This window comes from Oryx dammah, unplaced genomic scaffold (assembly GCF_014754425.2).
Source record: "Oryx dammah isolate SB20612 unplaced genomic scaffold, SCBI_Odam_1.1 HiC_scaffold_11, whole genome shotgun sequence".
Classification (NCBI taxonomy): domain Eukaryota; kingdom Metazoa; phylum Chordata; class Mammalia; order Artiodactyla; family Bovidae; genus Oryx; species Oryx dammah.
Window position 1 is genome coordinate 1,665,578 of NW_024070195.1, and position 26,686 is coordinate 1,692,263.

A 26,686-nucleotide genomic window follows, 5' to 3' on the forward strand; every position below is an offset into this window, starting at 1 on the left:
TTCTATGGTATAATCCAGACACGGGCCTCTGAAAGCAAGCAGGCACAAGTTCCACTCTGGCCGTGCACCGGGGGCCTGCTTCCTGACCTTTCCCAGCCTCAGTTTCCTCATCTATAAACAGGTGTGAGGATTCAAATAAAGACGATGCATCTCATTCTAGGTGCCTGGCGCAAAAAAGTTATTTAAGATGTTTTTTGATGTAGACCATGTTTAAAGTCTTTATTGAGTTTGTTACAATATTGCTTCTGTTTTTATGTTTTGGTGTAGAGGCATGTGGGATCCTATCTCTGCAATCACGGGTTGAACCCACACCCCTTTGCACTAGAAGGCAAAGTCTTAACCACTGGACTACCAGGGGAGTCCCTAAAAATAGTATTTTTAAAATTTGTTTTTATTGGAGTATAGTTGATTTATAATGTTTCATTAGTTTCAGGTGTACAGCAAAGTGAATGTTAAACGTATATCCGCTCTTTTTTAGATTCTTTTATAGATTCTTTAGGTCATTATAGACTGTTGAGTTCCCTGTGTTATACAGTAGGTTTTTATTAGTTGACACCAATAGCCTAAGACCTCAGCACTACCATTTTTGCTGACCAGTAGGATAACTGGTGTTAAAATTGTACAATTATTTTTAACCCTCATCATCTCTGACAAGAAATCCCAATCAACATTTCATAAAAAAAATAAGGAAATATTGACCCCACCCAAGATTCTGAAAGTCAAACAACAGTAGCTGGAACATTACATATTTCTTTCCTTCTGTGTAGGAAACTGATGTGACAGCTTTATGTTGAAAAAACATTTTATCATAGTCGGTATTTAAATCAAACCTCCCTTTACTGCCAAGAAACTCCCATGGGTCAGTGAGGACACTGCGGGTCATACGAGTCCCGTGGCTGTAACACCAGGAAGCACTGTGCACAGAGGATTGTTACAATGAAAGGGTCTCCAGGAGAAGTAATATAAAATGCAAGGAAGCTGCTGGAATCTCCAAATCAAGACAAGGCTAAACAGCAGCCACCGATGTGCGGTTGTTTTCTGTAAAGGGAGAGAGCAGCCACAAGCAAAGGGTACTGTTTTTTATTTTCCCTGTGGAACCTTCAGCTGCAAATACTGTTTATAATCTTTAAAGACCGAACTGGTCGTAAGAAGCACACACACAACAGTGGTGAAATACACATAAACTTTGCCATCTTAACCGTCTTTAAGTGTACAGCCCTAAACACATTCACATTGTTTCTGCCACGTTCCTGCAAAACCGAGGCTCTGCTCCCATTAGACACTAACCCTGCCTCCGGCCCAGCCCGACACCCACCTGCTTCCCACCTGGGCCGCAGGGGCCTCACTGACCTGGACTCACGCGGCTCCAGTTACGACCGAGCCTGCCGTCCTCGCCGCTCCCCCGCCCCGGGGGCGGCCAGGGACCCCACGCGGACACACACCCCCTCCTCCGCACCCGGCGCCCCCCTCTGCTCCCGCCACAGCGCCGAGAAGCGGGAGCCCCGGCCTGTCTGCGGGATTCATCGGAGGCTCCCTCCGGCTTAGCTCTCGAGGCCCGCACCGCTCTCCAGCCGCCGCTGGCCCTCCCTGTTCTCCAGGATCCCCGAGAGCAGGGGCCCTCACGGGTGTGGGCCGGTGTAAGAACGCACAAAGCAAACCCCAGTCCCCTCCAGCTGTCAGCTGGCGGCCCCGAGCCCACCCCTCCGCGAGGGCGAGACGCCGGTCCCCGTTAGGCTAGAGCTGACACTCAGGGGAGACGCTCTGTGCCGGTGTCCCCGGGAACCGCGCACACAGGTGCGGCGAGGGATCGCCTAGAAACCCCGCGTCCCCAGCTCAGCGCCCAGACCGCCCCGAGCACGCGTGCTCGGAAGGGGGCGAGCCGGGGGCGGCCGTGGCCGGGCGCACGCGTCCTCGGAACCGGGCGAGCCGGGGGCGACCGTGGCCGGGCGCATGCGCCCTCCCCGGGCCGTCATTTGCACCCACGATGGCGGCGGCGCTGGGCGCTCGGGCCGCGCGGCGGCTGCGGCTCCTGCTCTCAGCGCTGAAGCCCGGGATCCAAGTCCCCCGGGCCGGACCCGCGGCCGCGTTCGGGTAATGGCGCCGCTCCCCTCCAGGGGCCCCATAGCCTCGTCCGCGCGCTCGGGGCGGCGGGAAGGGGGCAGGGGCCAGCGGCCGGGCCGGGGCCGCGAGTGGGCCTTGCCTGTCAAGCCGGGACCCGGGCGCGGCCGAGGGGGCGCTGCGCTCGGCCCCGGTGGGGCGTCCGTGCGGACGGAGGCCAGGGAGGAGGCGCGCTTGAACCCCGGGCCCTGGCTCCGGGGCCAGCCTGCGGTGTCCGCGCCGCGTCAGCCCTCGGAGCCGCGGGCTGGACCTCGAGCTGGGACGAGGCGGGAGACCCACCCGGGGGGCCGGGAGATGCGGGCTCCTGGGCCCGGCTCCCCGAGGGGTGCAGGCCGTGGAGACGCCCGAGAGTCTGCCTTTCTCTCCTCTTACCACCCCCACACACCTGAGAGAAGACAGCCCCTGGATGAACCTCTGACCCCCAGTCCCAAAGTGGGCGCCCCTGGTCCCAAGTGATGGTGGCCTGTCATGGGGGCGCGCGCGGGGTGGTCGCTGCTCACTGCCGGCGGGTCAGTTCCGCTCTTGACGAGGAAGGTGTCTGCGCACAAGCTTGGCGGGTACCTGGCCTTCAGAGCTTCACTGGGCTTGATGGGGAAGCGTCCATTCCGAAGGCGTAAGGAGAGGTCTGACCAGCTTTACGCTTTCATACTGTGATTCATTGGGTCTTGAATTTAGGATTTGATGTTGCTACCATTTTAGATCTACTAGATTTTCACAGCTGTTTTCATACAGATGGGAAAATAATGTCAGTGTCTGCAGTCTCTGTAAGTCCACTGGAAAATGCCCATCTATCCGGTTTCCTGTTTACAGAAAGGGATTGAAATGAGGTTACTGTGATTGCACCAATATCTGTTACTGTTGGTTAATGGTTGCAAGAAGGCCTCATCCACTTAGCAGTGCAGATCATTTGCCCTAAAATATCCCCGGGAAACAGGTTTCTCTGGATTTTGAACTGCCATTTTGTAAATGCAATTGAAATTGATCTGACCAAGGAAATGGCAACCCACTCCAGTATTCTTGCCTGGAGAATCCCATGGACCCAGAAGCCTGGTAGACTACAGTCCATGGGGTTGCAAAGAGTCAGACACGACTGAGCAACTTCACTTTCACTTTCACTGTGATGGGCCAAACAAGCGGTGTTGATGTGTGTTGATTAATCCTGAAACAAGAGTGCCGCTTGTGTAAGTAGGTGAGAGCACTCCTGTAAGGCCGTGGCTTCAGAACAGCGGGTGCCCCGACCCACAATTGAGTTGTGTTCCAGAAGCTTCTCTGTACGTCTGCCCTCTTCCACACCAAGCCTTTTCTACCTGAAGTTGTATGTTATGTGCAGTTAGGGTATTAATAACTTAAGGAAGCCCTACAGCCCACCTGAAGACATGTCTTCCGGTTCAATCTGGGGATACTCTGCCTGAGGGGAAGAGACGCGCCTGCCCCTGCCTCTGTCCAGCAGTCAGGGTGAGTGCTGGCCTAGTGTCTAGCCCTGCAGGGGACTCCATTTGGCAGTGTGGTTACAGAAAAAGCATATACACAATCAAGTTATGTGACCTTTCTGAGCCTCACGCCCTGCAAAATTGTCCTCAGGATTTGAGACAGTGAATTTTAAAGGCCTGTCATTTCCAACTGTTTGCGATCCATGGACTGTAGCCCGCCAGGCTCCTCTGTCCTTGGAATTCCCCAGGCAAGAATACTGGAGTGGGTTGCCATTTCCTGCTCCAGGGAATCTTCCCAGCCCAGGGATCGAACCTGCGTCTCTGTCGTCTCCTCCATTGGCAGGCGGGTTCTTTACCTCTTTGCCACCTGGGAAGCCCCCATACTGAGTAATTAGCAGTTACAATTAATAATACAAATATGGATATCTAGATAATAATACAGTGCATGAAAGATGCAAAAATAAGTCATCAAAATTCATGTTTATGCAAGCTAATACTCTGATGTTGCTAATACTTCACTGTGGCTAATAGTCCCTTTAGAAAAAAATTTACAACCCATGGCTGATTCATGTCAATGTACGGCAAAAACCACCACGATGTTGTAATTAGCTTCCAATTAAATTCATTTTAAAAAATAAATAGAAAAAATATAAAAAGGAAATAGCTGAACATACAAGGTAGAGAGGATATGTCGGACTTTCAAAATGAGGACGTATCTGATGAGGCGGCTCCCGTTTTTATTTCTGAGCCGAGTGTGACATGCCGGTGCTCGCTTCGACTTTGCAAATTGCAAGCAGGGTGACTGGGGCCCGTTACCTAAACTCTTAACACTCAGCTTCCTCGCTGGTAATGTGCATCATCAGAGGACATTATCTAGTTTAATAACTAAACTGACCAGCTAGTTCTGCTGGAGTTGCCTGCCGCAAACGGCTCTCTCTTCTTGCCGGCCCTGCGGTCACCTCTCCCTCACTGGGGGCATTTGCTGCTCTATTGCCCCGGCCCCAACCCTCGCCGCTCACACACAGACTTGTCTGTCCAGCCTCCCAGGAGGAGGGACAGGACAGACATGAGATGGATGGCTTTCCGGACTGTGTTTAAAAAGGAGGCTGAATTTTTCTCTCCTCCGAAATGAATTCAGTATAACCTTTCTTATCCTTGGTTGTCTATTGGATTCTCTTGGGGAATTTAAAAAATGCAGATGCCTTGATCCCATCCCACAGATTTTCATTTAGTGCAGCCTGGGCATCTGGAGATTTATTAAAGGTTTGCCAGAAGGTTAAAATGAAGCTTTGCGACCCCCGCGCTGGGTACCGTGGGGGCAGGAAGTGGTCTCAGGTACGAGGGGGCTACGTGGGCAGGCGTGTTAGGGTGTGGAAGGCACGAGCCTGTGTCTGCTGTGTGCACCCCAGGTCTGTCTCCACAGCTTCTGTCAGAATATCAGTAGTTGGCAGCCTGGTCTCTGCCAACCCCTGGGCAGCATGGGTGCCCAGCACAAAGCAGGGTTCTGGATGTACGTCACTGGGTGAGTGCGGCAGCAGCGTTTGAGGAAGCACGCGCCCGGCCTCTGCCCCAGAGACACCGGTGGGCCTCCCGGGACGGTCCGGGCAGCTGCAGCCTTCGCGCCGCAGCTGGTTCTAATGGACACCCCTGCTTAAGAACACCGAGGTTAGAGAAGTGAGTAGCAGGAGGGAGAAAGTGGTGGAGGAGTAAAGCCCCAGAGAAAGAGGTTCATTTTTGTTCTTTTACGTTTTCTAACTTTTTCTGGGGCCTTAGCGCCATCCAAGAGCCTTTTGATATGCTGGAGGGAGAATGCAACACTCATTTCAAGTGTATCGGTGTGGAAAGTCATTCAATCAATATTTTTTAAAAGGAAACTTTTTTCTTACATTTAAGTTGATCTGCTTTTGTCCAGTTTTCTGTCCTCTGTCTCCAGCCTAGAGATGGAGGCAAGGTTCCGGGAGCCTCCGCTGCCCCGGGAGCACACCCGTCGCCCTCTAGCCTGACCGTTGCTCCTCCGTGCTCACACTCCTGCTGGCCCAACCTCACCTGCCTCGCTCCACGTGTATCCCTGACTCCTGGGCCCCGAGCGTACCCGTTCTCCTAGAAGCACCCTCCCCACCCCATTTTCTCTCCAGCATTTTGCCCATCTTGGAAGTTCATCTCAAAAGTTCACTTCTCCACCCTTCTCCAGGTTCCTCTCTCCAGCCCCCACAGGGCCTCGCATCTCTGAAGCCACCTTCAAACTCCTCTGCCTTAGCAACCCTCCCCTGACACTGAGCATCCATCCACCCTGGTCTGGATGGCCTGGTTGTATCTCCGTGTGCTTAGGCACTGGGGAGTCTACATGGATAGGGCAAAGCACAGGGAAGTGAGAGGGTTTTGGCAGCGGAGACTTTGGACAGACCACAAAAGGGAAGTCGGTGTGAGCCGGGCCCCAGGCGGCTCCCAGGCCTGAGAGCCTGCACCTCCGGGTCGTGAAAGCCCATCCCGAGAGACAGCCGAGGGCGCCTCATATGTGACACCTTCCCTGTGCAGAACGCCTTTACGAGACATCCTTCACGCTGCAAGGCAGGGGCCCTGGAGAACCTTGCAGGCTCGAGCAGAAGCAGTCCCTGAGCTGAGCAAGCACCGAGTGTCTGTCTGGGGCGCCGCCTCCTTCCTGTGCTGGACAGAGTCTGACCGCTTCTCTTCCGTCTCGACCCTCCCCTCCCTGAGGGTGTGCAGACACAGCTCTGCAGATGGCCAGGGCCAAAGGAAACGCCAATAAACCATTGTTTCCCGAGATGACTCTAGGAGTAGAACGTTGTGCCATTTTATCTGGTCCTGGAGCTGTCCAAGGAGCAGGATGTTAATAACGAGTAACAGCGGGGTCCGTGAGGCTCCACCCGGCCCGAGGGTCCTGCGACATCTCTCTGGATCGGGAGCCTGCAGTTAGGTCAGCCTCACTACCACCCAGGCCTGTGTGTTCTCTGACTCGCTGTGCCTGCCAGCGTCTGTCCTGGCGTGCCTTCGTGGCCCTCCGCGTGTCCCTGGCCGTCTGGGGAGCTGCTGGGAGGCTCCTAGAGCCTGAGGCCGGGCCGTGTGTGTGCTGTTGCTGGGTGTCCCGGTGCAGTGGTCCTGGAGCTTCTGGGACAGTCACTGAGGGGGTTGTCCTGCGCAGAACCCCCAGGACAACACAGGTTAGATGCTGCAGCGTGGGCGGTCTTAGGCCAAGGAGGGGCGGGGTGCCAGACTCTATAGACATGGACCAGTCAGTGCAGAGACATCTCCGCATCTTACAAACCGGTCTGGCCACATCCAAGCAGACAGGCATTCTTGACCAGGGCGGCTGCCTAGAGAACAGAGAGGCCAGGGGCCAGGTCAGCCTGTGGACCCCAAGACTGGTGTCACCCTTGGGATTACTGCCTGTGCAGCTGAGGGTCCAGGTGGCTCCTCCGGACCTGCCAGGGCCTCGAGGAGGGGCTCCAGGCTCTGTGCCGGCACCCCGCCCACCTCGCCTCCCCGCCGCGGGGGCCCTGCCTCCAGCTTCGGGGCTGTGGGCCTGTTGACGTCAGCAGGCCTGCCAGCACTCCCGTGGGTGGGCCCGGAGCTGGTGCTGCAGTGACCCGCCCTTGCTGGGTTTGGGAAACTGAAGTGCGGAGCCGGATGACCAGGGGCCGGGGAGCATGCTGGGGCTGGCTGGCGCGCAAGCTCAGTCTCCCTCTGGGGTCGGCGCTTCTCTCTTGCAGCTCCTCTGTGACCTCTGCCAAGGCCGAGGTGAACGGCGTCCACCTGCACTACCTGCGGACCGGAGACGGAGAGCACGCCGTCCTGCTGCTCCCGGGGATGCTGGGTGCGTGGGCTTCCGTGGGGTGCCCGGCACGCTGCCCTCTGTGCTCGGCCCCCAGTCCCAGATGCCCGGGCTTGATAGGCAGCCTTAGTGCTTTGCTGAGGTGCTTTCTGTAACCTTTGCACAATCAACTTTAGGTGACCCAGAAAGCTGCCTTTCTTTAAAATCTTACCTGTTTCTGGCTGTGCTGGGTCTTCACTGCTGTGGGGCTCTTCTCCAATGCAGTGAGGGACGGCTGCTCTCTAGTTGTGCTTGGGCTCCTCCTTGTGGCGGCTTCTCTTGTTGCCGAGCACAGGCTGGAGTTGTGGTTCACAGGCTTAGCTGCTGCTCAGAGTGTGGGATCTTCCCGGCTCAGGGATCGAACCCATGTCTTCTGCATTAGCAGGCAGACTGTATACCACTGAGCCACCAGGGAAGCCCCAAAGATACCTTTGTACTTTATGCAATTTTCACCCCTTTAAATACCCACTTTTCTCCACGGAAGTCCAATGCAGTTTCCTGCAGCCTGAAAGTGAAAGTCGCTCCGTCGTGTCTGACTCTGTGCGACCCCATGACTATACAGTCCATGGGATTCTCCAGGCCAGAGCACTGGAGTGAGCAGCCTTTCCCTTCTCCAGGGGACCTTCCCAACCCAGGGATCAAACCCAGGTCTCCCGCATTGCAGGTGGATTTTTTACCAGCTGAGCCACCAGGGAAACCCCTTCCTACAGCTTGGGGATGACAAGTCAAGGAAGGGGTGGGGGAAGGCAGGCAATGAGTAGGTGACCAGCTGGCCCAGTTTGCCTGGAATTGAGGGGTTCCAGGATGTGAGACTTCTGCTGCTAAAATTTGGACTGATCTCCCTGCTTTGTGTGACTGTGTATTCAGCTAAGGTAAGAGCAAAGAACAAAGCTGGGCTTTCACAGCCTTTCTGAAGGTCAGAATTAGTTTTGGCATGAACAGAGTGTGGTAAAGCCAGATGGATCACCATCGCCTCCTGCAGGTAAGAAGTTTAGGTGTAGAAAGTTCAGGAGGGGAGTTTCCAGTGATCCCAGAGCATCTCAAATTTGATTTTAAGGTTTCGGTTACTGTTTTATTTTTTATTTAGTTAAGTGATCCCATCATATACTTACTTCCTTATGATTTGCTGCTTTATCCTAAAAGTAAAGTGCTAACATTTTTCAGTTACATGATGGTTCCAGCTGACGTAGCCTCAGCTGATTGTTGCCACTGTTGAGGCATCTGTGTCCAGACAGTGGGTAGTATCTTTCCCTCGAGCTAATGTAATAGAGGAGGACCTTTACTCCAGTGGTTGATCCTGAGCTAAAGCGATGAAGTTTGCCAGCGTAGATGGCCATTGGTTCAATATTGCTGTCATCCTGGTATAAAAAGCTTTTGGCAATTTTAATTTTTGCTTGTGTAAAACAGTAACCTGATGCAAAAATCAAACAGCAAGTTTCTCCCCTGAACTGCTGTCCCCCAGCACTCGGTCCCCCTCCCCACGGGCAGCCGGTGTTGATGTGTTTGCTTCTCAGGTATCATATATCGGTAACTACTCCGTAGAGTAATTTTTTAAGGTTTTCCTGTTCTTTGCACTGGTCTTCAGATGTGTGCCAGAAAGCGTGTGTCTTGTTTCCGAAAGTGGTGTTGAGCTCCACTGCTGCCGTTTCCCACCTTCTGCCCCTCCTGCAGGGCGGTTCCCTGGAAGTCCTTCCAGATGTCAGAGCAGCAGGCGTGCACTGAAATCCAGACTGTTCTTGGCTTGGGTTTTCTGGATGGTTTACCTGGTGTTGAGAAGTTACATTTTGCCAGGCAGAGTGACGACCCTTGATGATGTTAAATGATCCTACAGAATCTTGAAGGACGTTTTTTTAATAATCACCAGTTTGTGAAACAAGGTGTGGCCAGAGCTGTGAGTCCTTAGAAACCCAGCAGAGCTTAGAAATGCGATGCTGACTTGCCCCTGGACTGGGCTTCTTGGGAGTCTGGCCTCCTACACTGTGTGGACGTCACTGGGCACCTCTGCCTGCCAGTCGAGTCCACCACTGGCTTGAGAACACAGTTCTACTTGCTAATATTCACATACTGTTGTTGTGAAACACACTGATTTATTCCCTCCGTATCCTGCCCTCCATTATTTCCGAGTTTTAGTTTAATTTTCTGGTTTCTAGTTATGACAAGAAAATAAAATCTCCAGGGTTATTCTCATTAGCTTTGTAAAAGACGCCTGGGATTTTAGAATTTGGCTTTGAATAATTTGGATCAAATCTCATTAATGTGTCTACAGATACTATTAAGATCTCTCTCATTTGTAACAGTCATTTTGAAAAAAGAAAAAGTAACCCAGAAGTACGTTGTATCAGTAGGTTTATTTATAGGCAGTTTCATAGTCCTTTTTTTTTTTTTTAAATAGGATGGTTAAACTGAAAAGATATCAAGTGTGCTGGAATATTAGTGATACAGGACCAAGGGAAGAACTGCGTCCTTCTCCGATTAGCCACTAGGGAGAGGCGGGGGCAGGTCTGAGCTCCCGCGGGAGAGGAAGCTCCGGGTTCCCTCTCTGCCAGGCTGCTTTGCTGGTTACAGAGTTGCTGCTAATTTGACTAGAAACCAGTTACACATTGTCCAGTTTCTTTTTGCTGTAGTGTGTTTGAAGCAATGGCAGCGTTTCTTGGAGTGTAACCGGATGGCCGCTTGTATTGATAGGCAGTGGAGAGACGGATTTTGGACCTCAGATTGAGAAGCTGAATAAGAAGCTGTTCACGGTGGTCGCCTGGGACCCCCGAGGATACGGACACTCCCGCCCCCCTGATCGGGACTTCCCAGTGGACTTCTTTGAGCGGGATGCAAAAGATGCCATTGGTCTGATGAAGGTGGGTCTCAAGGAAGAGCTCAGGGGAGGAAGGAGGCTGGCTGTCTTCATTCATTTTGCTTCTGTCTGTTGTTTCTTCAAGGGTGCCTCCTGTGGACATTCAAAGGGTTCAGATAGATGCAGGGGTGCCTCCTGTGGACATTCAAAGGGTTCAGATGGATGCAAAGAGGAAAGTGCTTAGAGACACTGCTACCAGGCTTTGAGGCTCTTCTTTCCTGGGCAGTCTCATTACATATATAAATACAGTTTGTAATGATGGCATCCTTCTATACCTAATGGTTTTCCAGCTGACTGTTTCATTGGACGGTTTATCACAGAGATACTTCCATGTTAATAAATACAGAGATACTTCAGTTTATAATAGGCAGTATTCATTCCATTGTGTGGACACTGTGTCTTAACCCCCGTCTTCTGATGGTAGACACATTATTTCTAAGCTGCTGCTGCTGTGTGTGTGTGTGTGTGTGTATTATACAGGAAGTGCAGTGAACACTTGTGCGTGGACATTGTGGCCCTTATTTACTGCTGTAAGTAGGGCTGGTGTGGACTTTGTGGGCCTGCCCTGGTGCGCGCGTGTGAATCCGTGCACATTTAGGAGAGGACTTGCTCGTGATGGAAGATACAGGATGGGGCCAACGTATACGAGTCACATGGTTTACAGTCCCGTCAACAGATGTCTCGGACAAATAGTTACTTTACTTTCCCAGTCAGTTTTTAACTGCTCGGGAGCGTCTCTCAGGTGTAACCTCTGTCCGTTTACCCCGTCAAGCGCATTCTTGGAGCCTGGCCGACTCACCCAGAGGTTCAGTAGCACCCCCCACCCTCCCCGCTGTGTCTCCTCTGTCCCAGGCTTCCTCCTGGGGCCGGTTCCTCCCAAAGCTGCAGTCGGTGACTTGGCCAGATGTAGTGGCTCCAGCCCTCCAGCAGCTCTCAGCAGGCCCTCTCTGATCTGCAGACCTGTCCTCAGCGTCTTCACTCAGGCCTGTGTGGACGCACACACGTTGTCACGACCAAGCAGAGCTGACTTGCGCTGTGTCCTTTTCCGGGAGATATGCACCCTGAAGACTCCCTCCCGGTTCAGAACAGTACTGGATGCTGTATCCACGCTTAGGTGTCTGTGACAGCGGCCTTCTCACCACAGCAGACCAAGAGGAGACGTTTATGTCACAGTTTGTGGGCTCCAGGGTGTCTCTCTGATGACCCGCGGACACGCCACAGCTGTGCCGATCCCAGGCATTATTGATCTCGGGTTCTCTCCGCAGCTAGGAGCCCTAACCGTGCTGTGCGTTTTGCTGTTTGTCCAGACGCTGAAGTTTAAGAAGGTCTCTTTGCTGGGGTGGAGCGACGGGGGGATAACAGCCCTCATCGCGGCCGCATGGTACCCCTCGTATGTCAGCAAGATGGTGATCTGGGGAGCCAATGCCTACGTGACTGAGCAGGACGCAGAGATTTACCAGGGTAGGTCCCTCCGCCCGGCCCTGCTTGGATGTGCGTTGACAGGTCATGGAAAGATGAAGCGTTCTCAGCAAAGTCGTCCACTTCAGGCTGCGTTTTAAAGTTTCCTGTTTCCAGAAGTGACACTCAGGAAAAGGCTGATAAGTCAGTATTTACATTTCCTGCTGTGCTAGTGACCCTCTGGGAAGGAGGGGGGTTGACATGAAGTGTAAGTTGCAGCCTCATTCAGGTACCCTGAGTGTGGAAGGGAACAGTGTACTCCGGTGGGAAACCTTAGTTCTGATGAAAAACTCCTGTGCTGTTCATACTTTCTAAGGTTGTCCTTCAGGCTTACTGTGAGGACTTTTAGAGACAGAGCAGGGGCTGGCAGATGCAGCCCGCAGGCCCGGCCACGGCCTCTCTGGGTCCCGCGGAGGCTCCAGTGCAGGCAGCCGGCACTGTGGGTGCCGGGGACTGGCTGGGGTCCCTGCCCGGCCCCGTGCAGGCGGCTGGCTTGCCCACCAGGCCCCCAGTCAGGACGTCCAGCTGCCAGCTCAGGAGCTGCTCGGCCCTCAGCAGCCGCACCTGCCCCGGTGACCCCAGCCCCGCCCCGTGGCTGTCCCTTCTCTCCCGAGCCACTTCCCCAGTTTGTCAGAGTTTAACAAAACACAAAAAACCCTCTTTGGGGGGTTCTCCTCACTGAGTGGGTGTCCACCACTTACTTCTGCTCTTCCTCCTCCCCCGGCTTCCTCCCTCTCCCCCACCTCCCTCCTCTCCCCTCCCCCTCCCTCCTCTCCCCTCCCCCTCCCTCCTCTCCCCTCCCTCCTCTCCCCTCCCTACCCTTTCAGGGACTGACTGAACTTTGTAGACACTCTCCACTTCCCTGTTTCTATTCATCTCCATCTCAGCATTGTTGCGTGTAGGGTTCTGCATAATTTCTTAACCTTTTTCTTCCAATTTTCTAGTTGTTTCACTAGCTTTATAAAGATTCTGATTGCTTTGTGGTTTTTTGATTCAGGTAAGTCCAGTTCAGTTGCTCAGTCCTGTCTGACTCTTTGCGACCCCGTGAACCGCAGCACGCCAGGCCTCCCTGTTCATCACCAACTCCTGGAGCCTACCCAAACCCATGTCCATTCAGTTGGTGATGCCATCCAACCATCTCATCCTCTGTCGTCCCCTTCTCCTCCTGCCCTCCATCTTTCCCAGCATCAGGGTCTTTTCCAGTGAGTCAGCTCAACGAATCAGGTGGCCAAAGTGTTGGAGTTTCAGCTTCAGCATCAGTCCTACCAATGAACGCCCAGGACCGATCTCCTTTAGGATGGACTGGTTGGATCTCCTTGTAGTCCAAGGGACTCTCAAGAGTCTTCTCCAACACCACAGTTCAAAAGCATTAATTCTTCTGCGCTCAGCTTTATTTATAGTCCAACTCTCACATCTATACATGACCACTGGAAAAACCATAGCCTTGACTAGATGGTTTTTTGATTAGCAGCAAATAATTGCTTACCCTTAATCTGAAAAAATTTGGGGCTCCAAAATCACTGCAGATGTTGATTGCAGCCATGAAATTAAAAGACGCTTACTCCTTGGAAGAAAAGTTATGACTAACTTAGATAGCATATTGAAAAGCAGAGACATTATTTTGCCAACAAAGGTCTGTCTAGTCAAGGCTATAGTTTTTCCAGTGGTCATGTATGGATGTGAGAGTTGGATGGTGAAGAAAGCTGAGTGCCGAAAAATTGATGCTTTTGAACTGTGGTGTTGGAGAAGACTCTTGAGAGTCCCTTGGACTGCAAGGAGATCCAACCAGTCCATCCTAAAGGAGATCAGCCCTGGGTGTTCTTTGGAAGGAATGATGCTAAAGCTGAAACTCCACCTCATGCGAAGAGTTGACTCATTGGGAAAGACTCTGATTCTGGGAGGGATTGGGGGCAGGAGGAGAAGGGGACGACAGAGGATGAGATGGCTGGATGGCTTCACGGACTCAACGGACGTGAGTTTGAGTGAACTCCGGGAGTTGGTGATGGACAGGGAGGCTTGGCGTACTGCGATTCATGGGGTCACAAAGAGTTGACGACTGAGCGACTGAACTGAACTGAAATCTGAAAACAAACAAAATAAATGGTGAGCATAAATTGAGAATGCTTTCCTTCAGAGCTGTCCACTTGCTGCCCCTGGGAACCACTGGATGGTGCCAGGAGAGGCTGTTTCATCCCCGGTTCAGCCGTGTCTGGCCTCCCCCAGCAAACAGTCACTCTTCCTTGAGGCAGCCCTGCATTCTAGCGGTCATACCAGTCTGCTGTGTTTTCAGGGTTCCTGCCTTTTATGTGCACACACGCACTCACTCATACTCGTTTTAATCAACCACTGCAGACTTCAGCGTTGCAGCAGAAATTATATGTTATGAAAGAGCTCCTTGTTCATGGCAGGCGGGCCTGCAGCGGGTGTGGTCCGCTCCATGGCCAAGGGCAGAGCCACGGGTCCCGCGCCGGCTGTCCGCATGCCCGCTCTCCCCTCTCCGTCCTCCCTCCAGCGCTCCCCTCTCCTTCCTCCTCCGTGCTCCCCTCCCTCCCTCCCCGCGCCCCCCCCCCCCCCCCCCCCCCCGTCCTCCTCCTCCTCCTCCCCTCCCCGTCCTCCTGCACCACACGTGCCCCTTCCCTCTCTTCTTTTCAGGCTGCTTCTCTGTATCTCCCCTCCCATCCGAAGTCTCCTCAGTTCCGCCCAGAGCAGTTCAGCGTCCTCAGCCTCTGGAGTCCACCCCAGTGCCCATCTGCAGGGTAGGGGAGCAGGAGGAGAACGGCAGGCACTCTCTGCCGGGCCGCCTGCCCCGGGCAGCAGTTCGAGCAGCCCACTCACCCCGCGTGTGCTGGGCCTCCAGGTGCCTGGCCCTGTCCCAGCCACCACAGGGGCAGCGCGCCACGTGAGCCCTGCCGTCCCGTCTTCAGGGCGGGTCATGCAGACACAGCTGTCTACCTGAGGGGCGCGGTGAGCACTGTTCACTGCTCCGGAGCATCAGACTCTCCACAGAGCCACCGTGTTTTAAAGAAAAATGGAAAAACTGGGCTAAGGGATTGAATTCGCTTATCCATTCTGAAGCCATCGTTTCCTTTCCGATCAGTCATCCTTGAGACAATTAGTCAGTAGTTAAAATTTCTCCAGTGTTAGGGAAAGGGAAGTCGCTCAGTCGTGTCCAACTCTTCGCCACCCCACGGACACCAGGCTCCTCCGTCCGTGGGATTTTCTAGGCAAGAGTACTGGAGTGGCTGCCGTTTCCTTCTCCAGGGTTAGAACCTGGAGCAAATGATTTTATGCATTTCTCTGTGTGTGTAAATGCAATTCAGAAAAACAGAAAAACTCTGTTGTAAGTAATCTCATTTTTACTCTGCTGACCCCAGTTAGGGGAATACCCGCTTCTGTCTTATACCTTTAATGGAAGCCATTACTTTAGATCTGATTTCGTTCCCTCGGTCAGAATCTGCTGGTGCCCAAGGGCCACCGTGGGGGCAGAACGCGGCGGAACCCTGACACAGCACTCAGCGTTCACCGTGGATGCAGAAGCCGTGGCGGTGACCATGCTGGGCAGCGGTGTGGGGGGCTGGGGAAGGCCTGGCCGGCCGGGGTGGGGCCTGGCGAGCCACATGGAGACAGGGCAGCTTGCCTACCAACAGAGCAGCCAGCACCACGGCTCCAGGCGCGCTGCACTTGGGGTTTTCACAGACGAGTTCTGGTCTGAGACTAAACCCATCGTTGCCCACACGTCTGTCTGTCTTCCAGGCATCCGGGATGTTTCTAAGTGGAGTGAGAGGACGAGAAAGCCTCTGGAAGCCCTCTATGGGTTCGACTACTTTGCCAGGACCTGTGAAAAGTGGGTGGATGGCATAGAGCAATTTAAGCATCTTCCAGACGGTAGGTCACACAAGCCACTTAATGGTCCTTTTGCTGGTTAGAGAGGCCGAGTGAGTTCCCCTGATGCTTGAGAATTCCTCAGGGATTGACACGCTCGCCCACCATCCTTCCACACTGACGCGTGAGCAGAGGGTGATCGTGTCCAAAGGCAAGCTCTTGTGCCGCACACCCTCCTGGCATCAGAGACAGACGTGTGTGCGGAGTTAACGTTGTTGAGTCTCGTAGCACGCTGGTCTTTTCCCCTTTGTCTCCAGAAGTCTCATGCTCTTCTAACTCCAGGATGGTCACTCAAAAACAGTGGCCACAAAGACGTCCCCCTTTTCACATCTAAAGGCGTCAGTCCACTGCCGCCTCTGTTACCGATAGGAGAGGAGGGGGGTCTCTGTCATGACCTTTGGCCCCAGTGGGGTCAGGACAAGGAGAAGGGTGTTCAGCCCTTTCCCATCTTCAGAGCCACGTTGTGTCACTTTGGCCGTGACAAGTGTGTTCCAGTAACAAGAACTGGCAGCCCTGAGAGAAGCTCTGAATTAAAGTCTGTTCTTAGAGCTGTTTTCATTTGTAATCTCTCATTTTTCTAATTGCCAAAAGAGTAGAAAGTAGGTGGGCTCTGACCTTGAGACACATCAGTTACCAAACAGTTATGATTCAGGGCCCAGTTTCGTCTCCTCAGTAGCCACTTCCAGAATGAGTCATCTGTCAGAACTTTCATAATGAGAAGGACGTTTGGAAATGTTACTTTTTTGCTGTAAGTTCAAAACAAGTATATCCTGTTCAAACACAGTATCCACCCATAGAAACAGGCCCTTAAAATATGTTTCAGGAGGCTGGAAAGACAAGCCACAGGCAGGAGTGACTGTTTCCCAAAGGATGGGGGCCCGGGGCTTGTGGGGTCTTTGTTCCCCAACCTGGGATGGAACTCCCCTGCAGTGGCAGAGTCCTAACCTCTGGACCGTCAGGGAAGTCCCTGCAAAACACTCTTAAAAGTGAACAGTAAGAAAACAGCCTAATTAAAATGCAGACCAAACCGTAAGATCCTGCTACACACCTCTTAGAACAGCCGCTCAGAGGAATTGTAGGGCAGTGAAAGCACTCTGTGGTATCATGGTGCCGTATCTGTGTCATCCCGCATTTGTCCACACCCACAGCGTGAGAACCGCGGACGTGGGGTGGTGATGACGTGTCTGCTGTAGCAGACATCTGATGGGGGTGTTGGTGACGGGGGAGGCGAGGAGACAGGCTGTGTGCCTGTGCCTGCCTTGCAATTCTGCTGTAAACCTGAAACCCTAAAAAATGAGGTCTACTGCCAAAGAGAAAGGGAGGGGGAAAGTGTCCCAGAGAACCCTGCATCGCGTGAGTCATCTTCTGGCAAGGCTGTCAGTAGACGGCCTCTCTCCCCACAGGGCTGGCTCCGTGCATCGGGCCCCTTGTCCGGTCCTCGGGGTTGCGGCCGCTCAGCGTGGGGACGGGTCGCGGGTTTGGTGTCAGACAGGACCGGGTGTGTGCTCTGGTTTTGCCACGTGGCTGCCGTCCAAGCGGATTCAGGGAGACGGCAGGTCGGACCCGGAGCCCGGCCTGTGCCTTGCAGCCCAGGAATGCCGTCGTCCCTCGGGGCAGGGCGGGTGGGGGGCAGGCAAGGTGAAAGGCAGCTTCCGTCCTGCTGAAGCTGTGGCTTCGCTGCGAGGAGCACAGAACTGAAAGGCCGGCAGGGGCCCCTGTGTTTCAAGGGAGAAGCTTTCCAGGTGCCCCAAGTAATAGGAAGACTTGCAGGGTTTCTTGTTCAACTGCTGTTTTATATGGATTATGGATCTTAGTCAGCCAGGTCTCCATGTTCACCAGTAGAGCTCAAAGGAAAAAGGCCAGGAGAGACAAAGAAAAGGAAAGCTGGGGACTGTCGCAGCTGGGAGCACTCAGGCCGTCTGACCCAGGCCAGACGCTGGCGGGGGCGGGGGTCCGCCCCCGCCCCAGGAGGGCCTCGGGAGAGCTGTCTCATGTCTTGCAGGGAGCATCTGTCGGGACCTGCTCCCCCTGGTCCAGTGCCCGACCTTAATCGTGCACGGCGAGAAGGATCCCCTGGTCCCACGTTTCCACGCCGACTTCTTACACAGACATGTGAGAGGGTCACGGTGAGTCCAGCTGCAGCCAGAGCTCTGGCCCAGGGCCTTGGGAGGCAAGCGGGAGGCGAAGGCCGAGGGCTGGGCTTTCAGGGTGCACCCCGCCCCGTTTGGGAACAGAGGGGCCCAGGTGCCCTGGGTTTTGGCAGCGGGATCAGGGGCTCCCGCCCTGGTGGCACCACGCTGAACAGACGTCCGTCCCTCGGGAGCTCTTACTGTAGAAGCACCGCCAGCCCAGCAAGTCTGTAGAGTCAAGACAAGGAAGCAGATCGCCTGTCCCTTGCCGTCCACGGAAATCCTTCCGCTGTCGGCACTGTTGTGGGCCCCTCCTTTCCTGGTATTTTTTAACATAGATGCAGTCCTCTTCTGTCTTCAACTTTGATTCCTGCTTTTTTCCTGCCTAAAATTATGGTGTACACTTTTCATGTTAAGCCTTAAACATGTACACCTCAGAGAAGAACCTGTTCCTCAGAACCACAGGAGAGCAGGGTCTGCCCGCCAGCCCCGGGCACGCTGGAGAGCCTAACAAGATGTGTCAGCGGAGTCTGGTCTTCAGTCTCATTCATTTCTGTATGGAGCAGAAGTTTATCGTTTAAATATCGTTTAAACTCGGGCTGACATAAGAGCCAGCTTCTGCTGGTACTTACTTCAGGATGAAAATTCCACATTGAATAAACCTGATGTTTCCCTGATAACGCAGTGACGCACGTCGTGAAGGAGAAAGTAGTGTCTGGCCAGGAGGTCGTGGCTCACAATAAACACCCAGGGAGCCTTGACCTGTTGAGAGCCTGTGTATTCATCCAGAGATGCTGTCATTACCCGGGACATCTTTGGAACTGGATAGAATTCTTTTGAAATTGGCCTCATTCTCAGTAACCTAAGAACATCCTCCTCCCCGACGTGAGCCACTTCCAGCGCCCACTGCAGGCCAGCCCGCCTGGACCGCCCCTGAGCTGGGAGTGGACTCAGACACGGTCCCTCCACTTCCTAATTGTGCTGTTTATTCCACAAGAGATTTTAACAAACAGATTTCTTGGACAGTTTATAAATGTGGGAAATATGCTTCTTCTTCTGCAATAAAATATCCCTAGTATAAACTTATATAATTTCTGTTTCCAAACAGCATTTTATATTTCAGAAGTCATCTTATTTTACTATGATATCTAATTATACTTTACAGCAAAATCATGGAAAAAAATACTGTCCCCATTTTACAGACGGGGTAAAATCAAGGCTGAGACATATTAGGTCGTCTTCCAAGGTTGCATAGCTAGTAAATGACAAGTCCTGGATCTTTTTTTTTCCCTCCCCCAACACAGCTGCCTCTCACACTCTTTATTTTAATATGATGGTGAGAGGCCTGAATCACGTACTTTCTGACCTGGTTAAGTGTCTTCTGTCTTCAGAAATGACAAGTTTTTGCACACTGACGCTCATAATATACGACGTGTGTTCTCTTAGAGAGCCAAGTTCAATAAAAGTCTGCAAGAAAGTTTAATTTAGGAATTCTGTTCCAGACCCATCTCCTAGCAACTGAATACATCAATATGGGAGAAAAATATTCCCTTACCGTTCAGATGTTAATGGTTTCAGTACATTCGTTTATGGAAGGTCGTTTTCTCAGAGCAGGAGTCTTTGGAACAATTGAGTCAAGAGGAAAGTGTTGCTGTGATGATTGTCTGAAACTGGCTGGCATATTAGGCTTGCACCCTTCTGCTGCCAGGAGCGCCCTGTAGGTTGGGCAAGAAGCTAAAACACGGTGTTTAATTTTGGACCCACAGAAGGAAGGTTGATTCCTTGAGCACCAAGGTCCTCCTCCGACTGCTCACAGGCCTTCTGACCCCTAGGGAGCCACTTAAGTGCAGGGTGCTTCCCATGAACTTGGGGCTTCATTTCCTTGTCAGAAACAATTAAAGACACAGCCTGTCCCCTCAAAGATTTTACCTGCAAATAGATATCAGGTATGAAACAAATGCCTTTGTCTCCTGGAACTGCACCCAGAAACAGTCGTGTGTATTTCTGTATCCATTTCCCAGTGGGCTCGGTGGTGTCTGCCATCCCTCCCTGCTGTCTTCTTGTGGAATGAAGGGGGACGTATGTGCACACCCAAGACGAACAGAGACTCAGCACAGAGCAGCCGCCTCTGCGGACGGGACGCTGGTGTGGGCGCAGGGGGTCAGGGCCCGAGGCATCTGCGGGGAGCGAGGTGGTCAGTCAGTGGCGCCCTCGGGCCTGCTGGTGCTCTTTGCTGAGACCGAGCTCGCTACCAGAGGAGCACAGACCACACCGCGGCTGAGCAGATGGATTCGTAGCTGGTGCCGTTGCTTCCTGCTTGGGGATCTCCACAAAGCACGGAAGAGGGCTGACCCGCTCAAAGTGGGCCTCCACGTCAAGGTCTAGCTCGGTCCACGCTGGGAGGCCCGGAGCAGCCCAGTGCCCCCTTGCCTGCCAGCATCCTCGGCGGCTGGCTCTTTCTGTCCCTTGAGGATAGAGGCCATGCGTGTCCTGCAAGCCCCGTCCCTCTAGAGGGCCACTCGCCCTTCTCTTCTGAGCAGCACTGACCTTGACTGGGGAAGGCCTAGGCTACTGCTGATGGCATTACTAACCTTCCCCAGGGGCTCAGAAAGATTCCAACCACAGATCCTCTGTCAAGCTGGTGATCTTGACAGCCTGGATACCCCTTCACCCCCCTGCCCCACTGGTCAGTTGCCAGAGACCCGGCATCGCCCAGGGACAGCTCTGTTCCCAGCTTCCCCCCTGCCCGTTCACCGAGGTCCTGGAGCTCCCAGCCCCCTGCTGTGGAAAGCAGAGAAGCAGGCGATATGGTAACTGGCATTCTGCCTGAATATAGTCCTTTTAACATCCAGTGACAGTGGACAGAGCAAGTCAGACCTGCGTGTATATCCTGGAACCTTTGTTTAAAACTCTTTATGTCTGCACTATTTTAGGCAGTAATGCAGTTTAGAACTCAGAGAAGCCTGCCTTTATTAAAGAAATTGCAGACCATCCACATCTGAGGAGCCCGGTTGAAAGGAAGCGCCTCCTGAAGGGGGCGGGGTATCCTGAGGGCCGCAGATCCAGGCGGGGGTGGGGGTGGGGGTGGGGGTGGGGTGGGGGGAGGGGCTGGCACCCCCAGCCTCAGGGAGGCACTGCGCTGCATGGGGCTGGCCATGTGCAGACTGACCCAGTCCTCCAGCACCCAGGGCGGCCTGGGGGCTTCCGCAGCAGGCCTGCTCGGGGGGTGCCTTCTGGTGGGTTTTCCCACTACACAGATACTCCAGGAAGCTCCAGTCCGGTGGATTCTGGACCATCTTTCTAATCCTCTCTTAAAACCAGTCTTACTGAAATGCATTTTCCCTTAGGTAACCACCAGATTGCACGTCCTCCTCTCAGTCAGGTTTTTTCCCTTCCCTGATTCAGCCCCAAGGGCCGCGCGTGCACTCCTTGGCTGTTGGGGCAGCCTCGGGCTCTCGCTCCCGAGTCTCTGTTCTGGGGCGTCCCCTTAAGATGGACTCGCCCTTTCTCCTGATGGAGGTCGCAGGGGAGAGAAGACAGGGCAGTTGCTCAGTGAGGTCTCCCTGAGACGTCAGGGAGGGGCCGGGTTTTCTGACGATCGCCACTAACCATCAGTGTTTCCTTCAGGTTACATCTGATGCCGGAAGGCAAGCACAACCTGCACCTACGCTTCGCAGACGAATTCAACAAGTTAGCGGAGGACTTCCTCCAGTGACCGTGTCCCAGGGCGCGTGGTCTGGCGAGGTCTGGGCCCGCGGGCCCGCCCTCCGCTCACCTGCCTGCCAGGCCCCCGTGCTTCCCGCAGACTGCTCCTAGTGCAGTGCCCCTGAGGACGCAGCATTCTTTCATAGCTGCAGAGCTTGAATCTGACCTTTCCATACTGGGATTTTCTTCCATTGCCTTAAATAAATCCTGTCGTGATTTACTTTACTTTCAGGTAAGGTTAAGCATGGGTCGTGTTCATGACTCTGCTCTTAAGACGACCTGAACACAAGTGCTGCCTTCTGTCGGAGGGCTGCAGGTGTGCACTGGCCTCTGCGGTCATCACGTCCAGAGAGGTGGGGAGGCTGAAAGCGGCCCCCGCCCAGGGCCCTGGATTCCACGTGTTCACGGGGCTGCTGGGATCAGAGCAAACTGGGGAGGAAGGCCAGCGTGGTGCCCTGCTCTCTCCCTACACACTCCTGGCTGCTAGTCCCTGAATGCTTTGGGCCAGTGGAGATAAATTTGCCTGCTTGCCTGTCTCCCTGGTGTCTCAGATGGTAAAGAATTCACCTTTAATGCAGGAGAGACCCAAGTTAAATCTCTGGTTTGGGAAGATCCTCTGGAGAAGGGAATGGCAACCTACTCCAGTATTCTTGCCTGGGAAATCCCGAGAACAGAGGAGCCTGGTGAGCTACAATCCGTGGGGTCGCAGAGAGTCAGACAAGACCGAGTGACTAAACACTTTGAGTACTTGCCTCTCTCTACTAAAAGAGCAGAAAGGCTATTCATTAGAAATATGAAAATAAAAATCCTATTAAAAGTTACTAAACCCAGAAACATACTTGGAAAGGAACCATTCAGTGAAAGAATAAAAATTATTTGCAATAAAGAGAGACCAAAGGTTTTGGACACATGCTTTTTTATTAGTATAGATATCTTAGACAATACTGCAATTTCCAGAGGAGTTCCACATTATTACATCAACAGTGAATTTCTGACAGAGGCAAAACTGAGCACCATAGTATACGAATAGAAACACCATGCTTGACTGAGGGCAACAGAAGTCGCTAAGGATGCACGATTTATCTGACAAGTTCTCAGGCCTCGTCCTCGCCCTCCTCCTCCTCGAACTCGCCCTGCTCGTCGGCCGTGGCGTCCTGGTACTGCTGGTACTCAGACACCAGGTCGTTCATGTTGCTCTCGGCCTCGGTGAACTCCATCTCGTCCATGCCCTCGCCCGTGTACCAGTGCAGGAAGGCCTTGCGCCGGAACATGGCCGTGAACTGCTCCGAGATGCGCTTGAACAGCTCCTGGATGGCTGTGCTGTTGCCGATGAACGTGGCCGACATCTTCAGGCCGCGGGGCGGGATGTCGCACACGGCCGTCTTCACGTTGTTGGGGATCCACTCCACGAAGTAGCTGCTGTTCTTGTTCTGCACGTTGAGCATCTGCTCGTCCACCTCCTTCATGGACATGCGGCCCCGGAAGATGGCGGCCACGGTCAGGTAGCGGCCGTGGCGCGGGTCGCAGGCGGCCATCATGTTCTTGGAGTCGAACATCTGCTGGGTGAGCTCGGGCACCGTCAGCGCCCGGTACTGCTGGCTGCCCCGGCTGGTGAGCGGCGCGAAGCCGGGCATGAAGAAGTGCAGGCGCGGGAAGGGCACCATGTTGACGGCCAGCTTGCGCAGGTCGGCGTTGAGCTGGCCCGGGAAGCGCAGGCAGGTGGTGACCCCGCTCATGGTGGCCGAGACCAGGTGGTTGAGGTCCCCGTAGGTGGGCGTGGTCAGCTTCAGGGTGCGGAAGCAGATGTCATACAGCGCCTCGTTGTCGATCGAGTACGTCTCGTCCGTGTTCTCCACCAGCTGGTGCACGGACAGCGTGGCGTTGTAGGGCTCGACCACCGTGTCGGACACCTTGGGCGAGGGCATGACGCTGAAGGTGTTCATGATGCGGTCGGGGTACTCCTCGCGGATCTTACTAATGAGAAGGGTCCCCATCCCAGACCCCGTGCCGCCCCCCAGCGAGTGGGTCAGCTGGAAGCCCTGCAGACAGTCACAGCTCTCGGACTCCTTCCTGACCACGTCCAGGACCGAGTCCACCAGCTCGGCGCCCTCTGTGTAGTGGCCCTTGGCCCAGTTGTTCCCGGCACCGCTCTGGCCTGCCAGAGGGAAAGGACAGTATCAGACGCTAACACTTCAGTAAGGAATTCCAAATTCTGTCTTCCTGCCTCTGGACTAATTTTAGAGATGAAAGATCCTTCTTTTTCAGAAAGACTGTCTACCTACAGAAAAGTTTTCTATGTATCAGTGATCCTCAGAAACACTGAAGACCTAATACAACAAAAGATTTAGTTCATAAGACGTTATTAATTAAGAAGATAGTTTAACAAAACCCAACTGGTTTAAAACTAGAACCTTCTGTAAATTCTTATTGATAAATCAACTGCTGTGAGCTGGCAGGGCGGAAGCACCCAGGGTCAGAGGGCCGGCTCAGCTTTTGCTCACAACCTGCGCCTTTGGCCTCAGCTTCTTGAAGAGGTTGCCTGTTGTCACGGGTCCTCTGAAATGACCGGTGGCCTGTGAACTGCTGCTGGAAGCTTTCCTTCACTCTTTGTTCTCTGCCCCCGCTGCCCAGGGCTGCTCTGCAGTGGGAGGGCTGTGGCAGCCTCTGCAGGCTGACCCTGGCCTTTGAGCTGTGTGGACAAGGGCCAGAGAGCTGACAGCTCATGGACCAGGGACAGTGAGGCTGGGACTCGGGGCCTCTGTGGACACACAGCCTCCCCCAGGCACTCAGCAGTGACCCCCATGGGGTCAGGAGGAGGGGTGCCCACTGAGCCAGGGCCCACACATCACCCCTACATACCAAACACGAAGTTGTCGGGCCTGAAGATCTGGCCGAAGGGTCCAGACCTGACGGAGTCCATGGTGCCCGGCTCCAGGTCCACCAGGATGGCCCGAGGCACATACTTGTTACCTGCAGGGACAGAGCAGGACTCAGACCTGGCGCTCGCAGAGCAATCAGCCAACACCCTGCTCTCGGTGCCTCTCCAGGCAGAGCTCATCCCAGAAAATTCCAGCAAGAGGAGATTAGAGGAGGTTTCTGCTCTACAAAGGGAGGTGAGGGCCTGCCCGGTCATGACCCGAATGCAGGGGCCTTCAGGGGCTCTGAGGGTATTTCTGAGCAGCTGACATTTAAACGCACGCAGGAAGCCTTTCTTTGTTGTGTGTGTGTTCCTGCTACACTGGGGCTGCCAGAGAGCGCAACACAGGAGAGGGGGCCGAGCAGGAGGCAGTCCTCACCGGCAGCCTCGTTGTAGTACACGTTGATTCTCTCCAGCTGCAAGTCACTGTCTCCATGGTAACTGCCAGTGGGGTCGATGCCATGCTCATCGCTGATGACTTCCCAAAACTGGAGACAGAGAAAGAAGCGCGTGATGGTCTGGCATCCTAGGTGTCAGCACGATGGCCCTTCCCTTCCTCTCCTGTCCTTGGAACAGTGGCTCTGTGGTCAGACAGGCCAGCAGCTGCCGCCCTGTTCCTCCAGCAGCTTCTGCAGAGGGGCTGGGGATGCGCAAAGCATCAGCTATGTCAGGGAGATAGACTGGGAAGCAGGGAGGGGCCCTGGAGGAGGAGGGGGGCACGGCTGCGGACGCTCTGGAGGCTGGGCCCCCAGGCAGGGCTGGGCGTCAGCATCCCAGCGGATGGACGGGTCCTAGCAGGACCCAGGACAGGTGGACCCCGCCCTGCGGCTGCCTGCAGATTTCGCCGTGTCCTGGAGCCAACCGGACCGGCCCTCCAAGCAGCGCCGCGTTAGGCGCGGGCATCCGCCGGGCTCCTGGGTCACTGACTGCAGAGGCGGAATGGGGGGGGGGGTGAGGGGCAGGGTGCAGCGTGCGTCTGCAGTAGGAAAGGCGGGGGGCGGGTGGGCAATATGGCGGTTGTGAAAGAGACCACGTCCTTGTGCGGGCGCCCGCCCACACCCGGGCACCCAGCCCGCGGGGCCTCGCCCACTGCGGCGGCTCGGCCCGGGGCGGCCACCTGCCGCCGCGCCCACGGCAGTCAGACTCTGGCGTCACCAGCCACCCCGTCTGGATGGTGCACCCCGTCTGTCGGACCCACAAGAACCCTCCAGATCATCTGTCCCCCAATGACACTGCAGTTTTTCATTCGCACTGCAGACAATATACGCAAAATAATTCCGCAGGAGGCCACGGGATTTTCACGACCAAAGCCCCCACCCAAATCTCAGAGGCTAATCTACCGGGGAGGTACCAACCGCGTCCCTCACAAGGGCTTGGGCCAGGGCCGTAATTAAAGACCCACAGCTGCGTAGCCCTGAGCATCAGTGCGGGCTGTGAGGCGCCCGGCCCCGCCCCGCCCTGCGCCCGCGCTCCTCCCGGGGGTCAGCTCCCTACCCGGTCCCGCTGCGGCCCCGGCGCGCACCCTGGGGACCCGCCGCCCCCTCTCTGTCAGGGTCCCCGCCCTCGGGCCCTGCCGACCCTCCCCGCCCCCTCCTGGTCCCACACCCTGGGGACCGCCGCCCCCTCTCTGTCCCTCCGGGGTTCCCACCCGCGGCCCCCTGCCCGGACCCCCGGGACCCCCGACTTCGGGCCCCGCTGTCCCCTCCCCGTCTCCCCTTGGTCCCACACCCTGGGGACCCGCGGTCCCCTCCCCGCCCCCTCCTTGGTCTTCTCTCTGGGGACCCGCCGCCCCTTCTCCGTCCCTCCGGGACCCCCGCCCGCTGGCCCCGCCGCCCCTTCCCCGGGGGTCACCTCCCTCCCCGGCCCCTCTCCGGCCCCAAGCACAGCCTGGGGACCCGCCGCCCCCTCTCTGTCCCTCCAGGGCCCCCGCCCTCGGGCCCCGCCGCCCCTCGGCCCCGCGCCCACCTTGGCGCCGATCTGGTTGCCGCACTGGCCCGCCTGGATGTGCACGATCTCGCGCATGGTGCCGGCTGCGGAGCGGGTGGAGGCGCGGGCCTGGACGGAGTGCGGACCGGCGACTCGGCGCAGACCCCGCCGCCGCCGCCCGGGCCGCGCCTTTTAAGGCGGAGGCCCCGCCCCTGTGACGTCACGGCGGGGGCGGCGCGGGGACTGCGGCACCGCGAGGGGGAGCTGGGGCGCGGCGCGAGGTGCGGGCGGCCGGCCGCGGTGCGCGCGGGGTCCCGGTGGGGCGCGCTCCCGTCCCCGGGGCCTGTCCCGGCCGTCGGCCTCCGGCTCTTTTTTCCCGGGGTGGGGATCACGGCGGCTGTAAGCGCCGGGAGGGCGTGCAGGGCGGCGGGCGTGGGGGTCCCC

The 26,686-nt window shown here is 55.2% G+C and overlaps 2 protein-coding genes across 5 annotated transcripts; one reads left to right on the forward strand and one right to left on the reverse strand.

The window, feature by feature from the left end:
- The first annotated feature begins 1,956 nt into the window (after positions 1–1,956).
- On the forward strand, positions 1,957–21,637 carry BPHL (biphenyl hydrolase like). Of its 4 annotated transcripts, none has more exons than XM_040249362.1 (7): positions 1,957–2,091; positions 7,277–7,380; positions 10,063–10,229; positions 11,533–11,686; positions 15,437–15,568; positions 17,568–17,691; positions 21,322–21,637. In XM_040249362.1, the coding sequence occupies exons 1-7, from the start codon at positions 1,985–1,987 to the stop codon at positions 21,407–21,409; spliced, it is 876 nt and encodes a 291-aa protein (XP_040105296.1). In that variant the 5' UTR covers positions 1,957–1,984; the 3' UTR covers positions 21,410–21,637. The 4 variants fall into 4 exon arrangements, with proteins under 4 accessions (XP_040105296.1, XP_040105295.1, XP_040105298.1 ...); XM_040249361.1 differs by lacking the exon at positions 21,322–21,637 and adding an exon at positions 18,112–18,779 and having other exon boundaries at positions 1,967–2,091; XM_040249364.1 differs by lacking the exon at positions 15,437–15,568 and having other exon boundaries at positions 1,975–2,091.
- A 661-nt stretch (positions 21,638–22,298) lies between these two features.
- Positions 22,299–26,461, reverse strand: LOC120869964 (tubulin beta-2A chain). The gene is made up of 4 exons (XM_040249359.1): positions 26,282–26,461; positions 24,696–24,804; positions 24,259–24,369; positions 22,299–23,554 (listed from the first exon to the last, which is right to left on the reverse strand). The coding sequence occupies exons 1-4, from the start codon at positions 26,336–26,338 to the stop codon at positions 22,494–22,496; spliced, it is 1,338 nt and encodes a 445-aa protein (XP_040105293.1). The 5' UTR covers positions 26,339–26,461; the 3' UTR covers positions 22,299–22,493.
- Between the last annotated feature and the right edge of the window lie 225 nt (positions 26,462–26,686).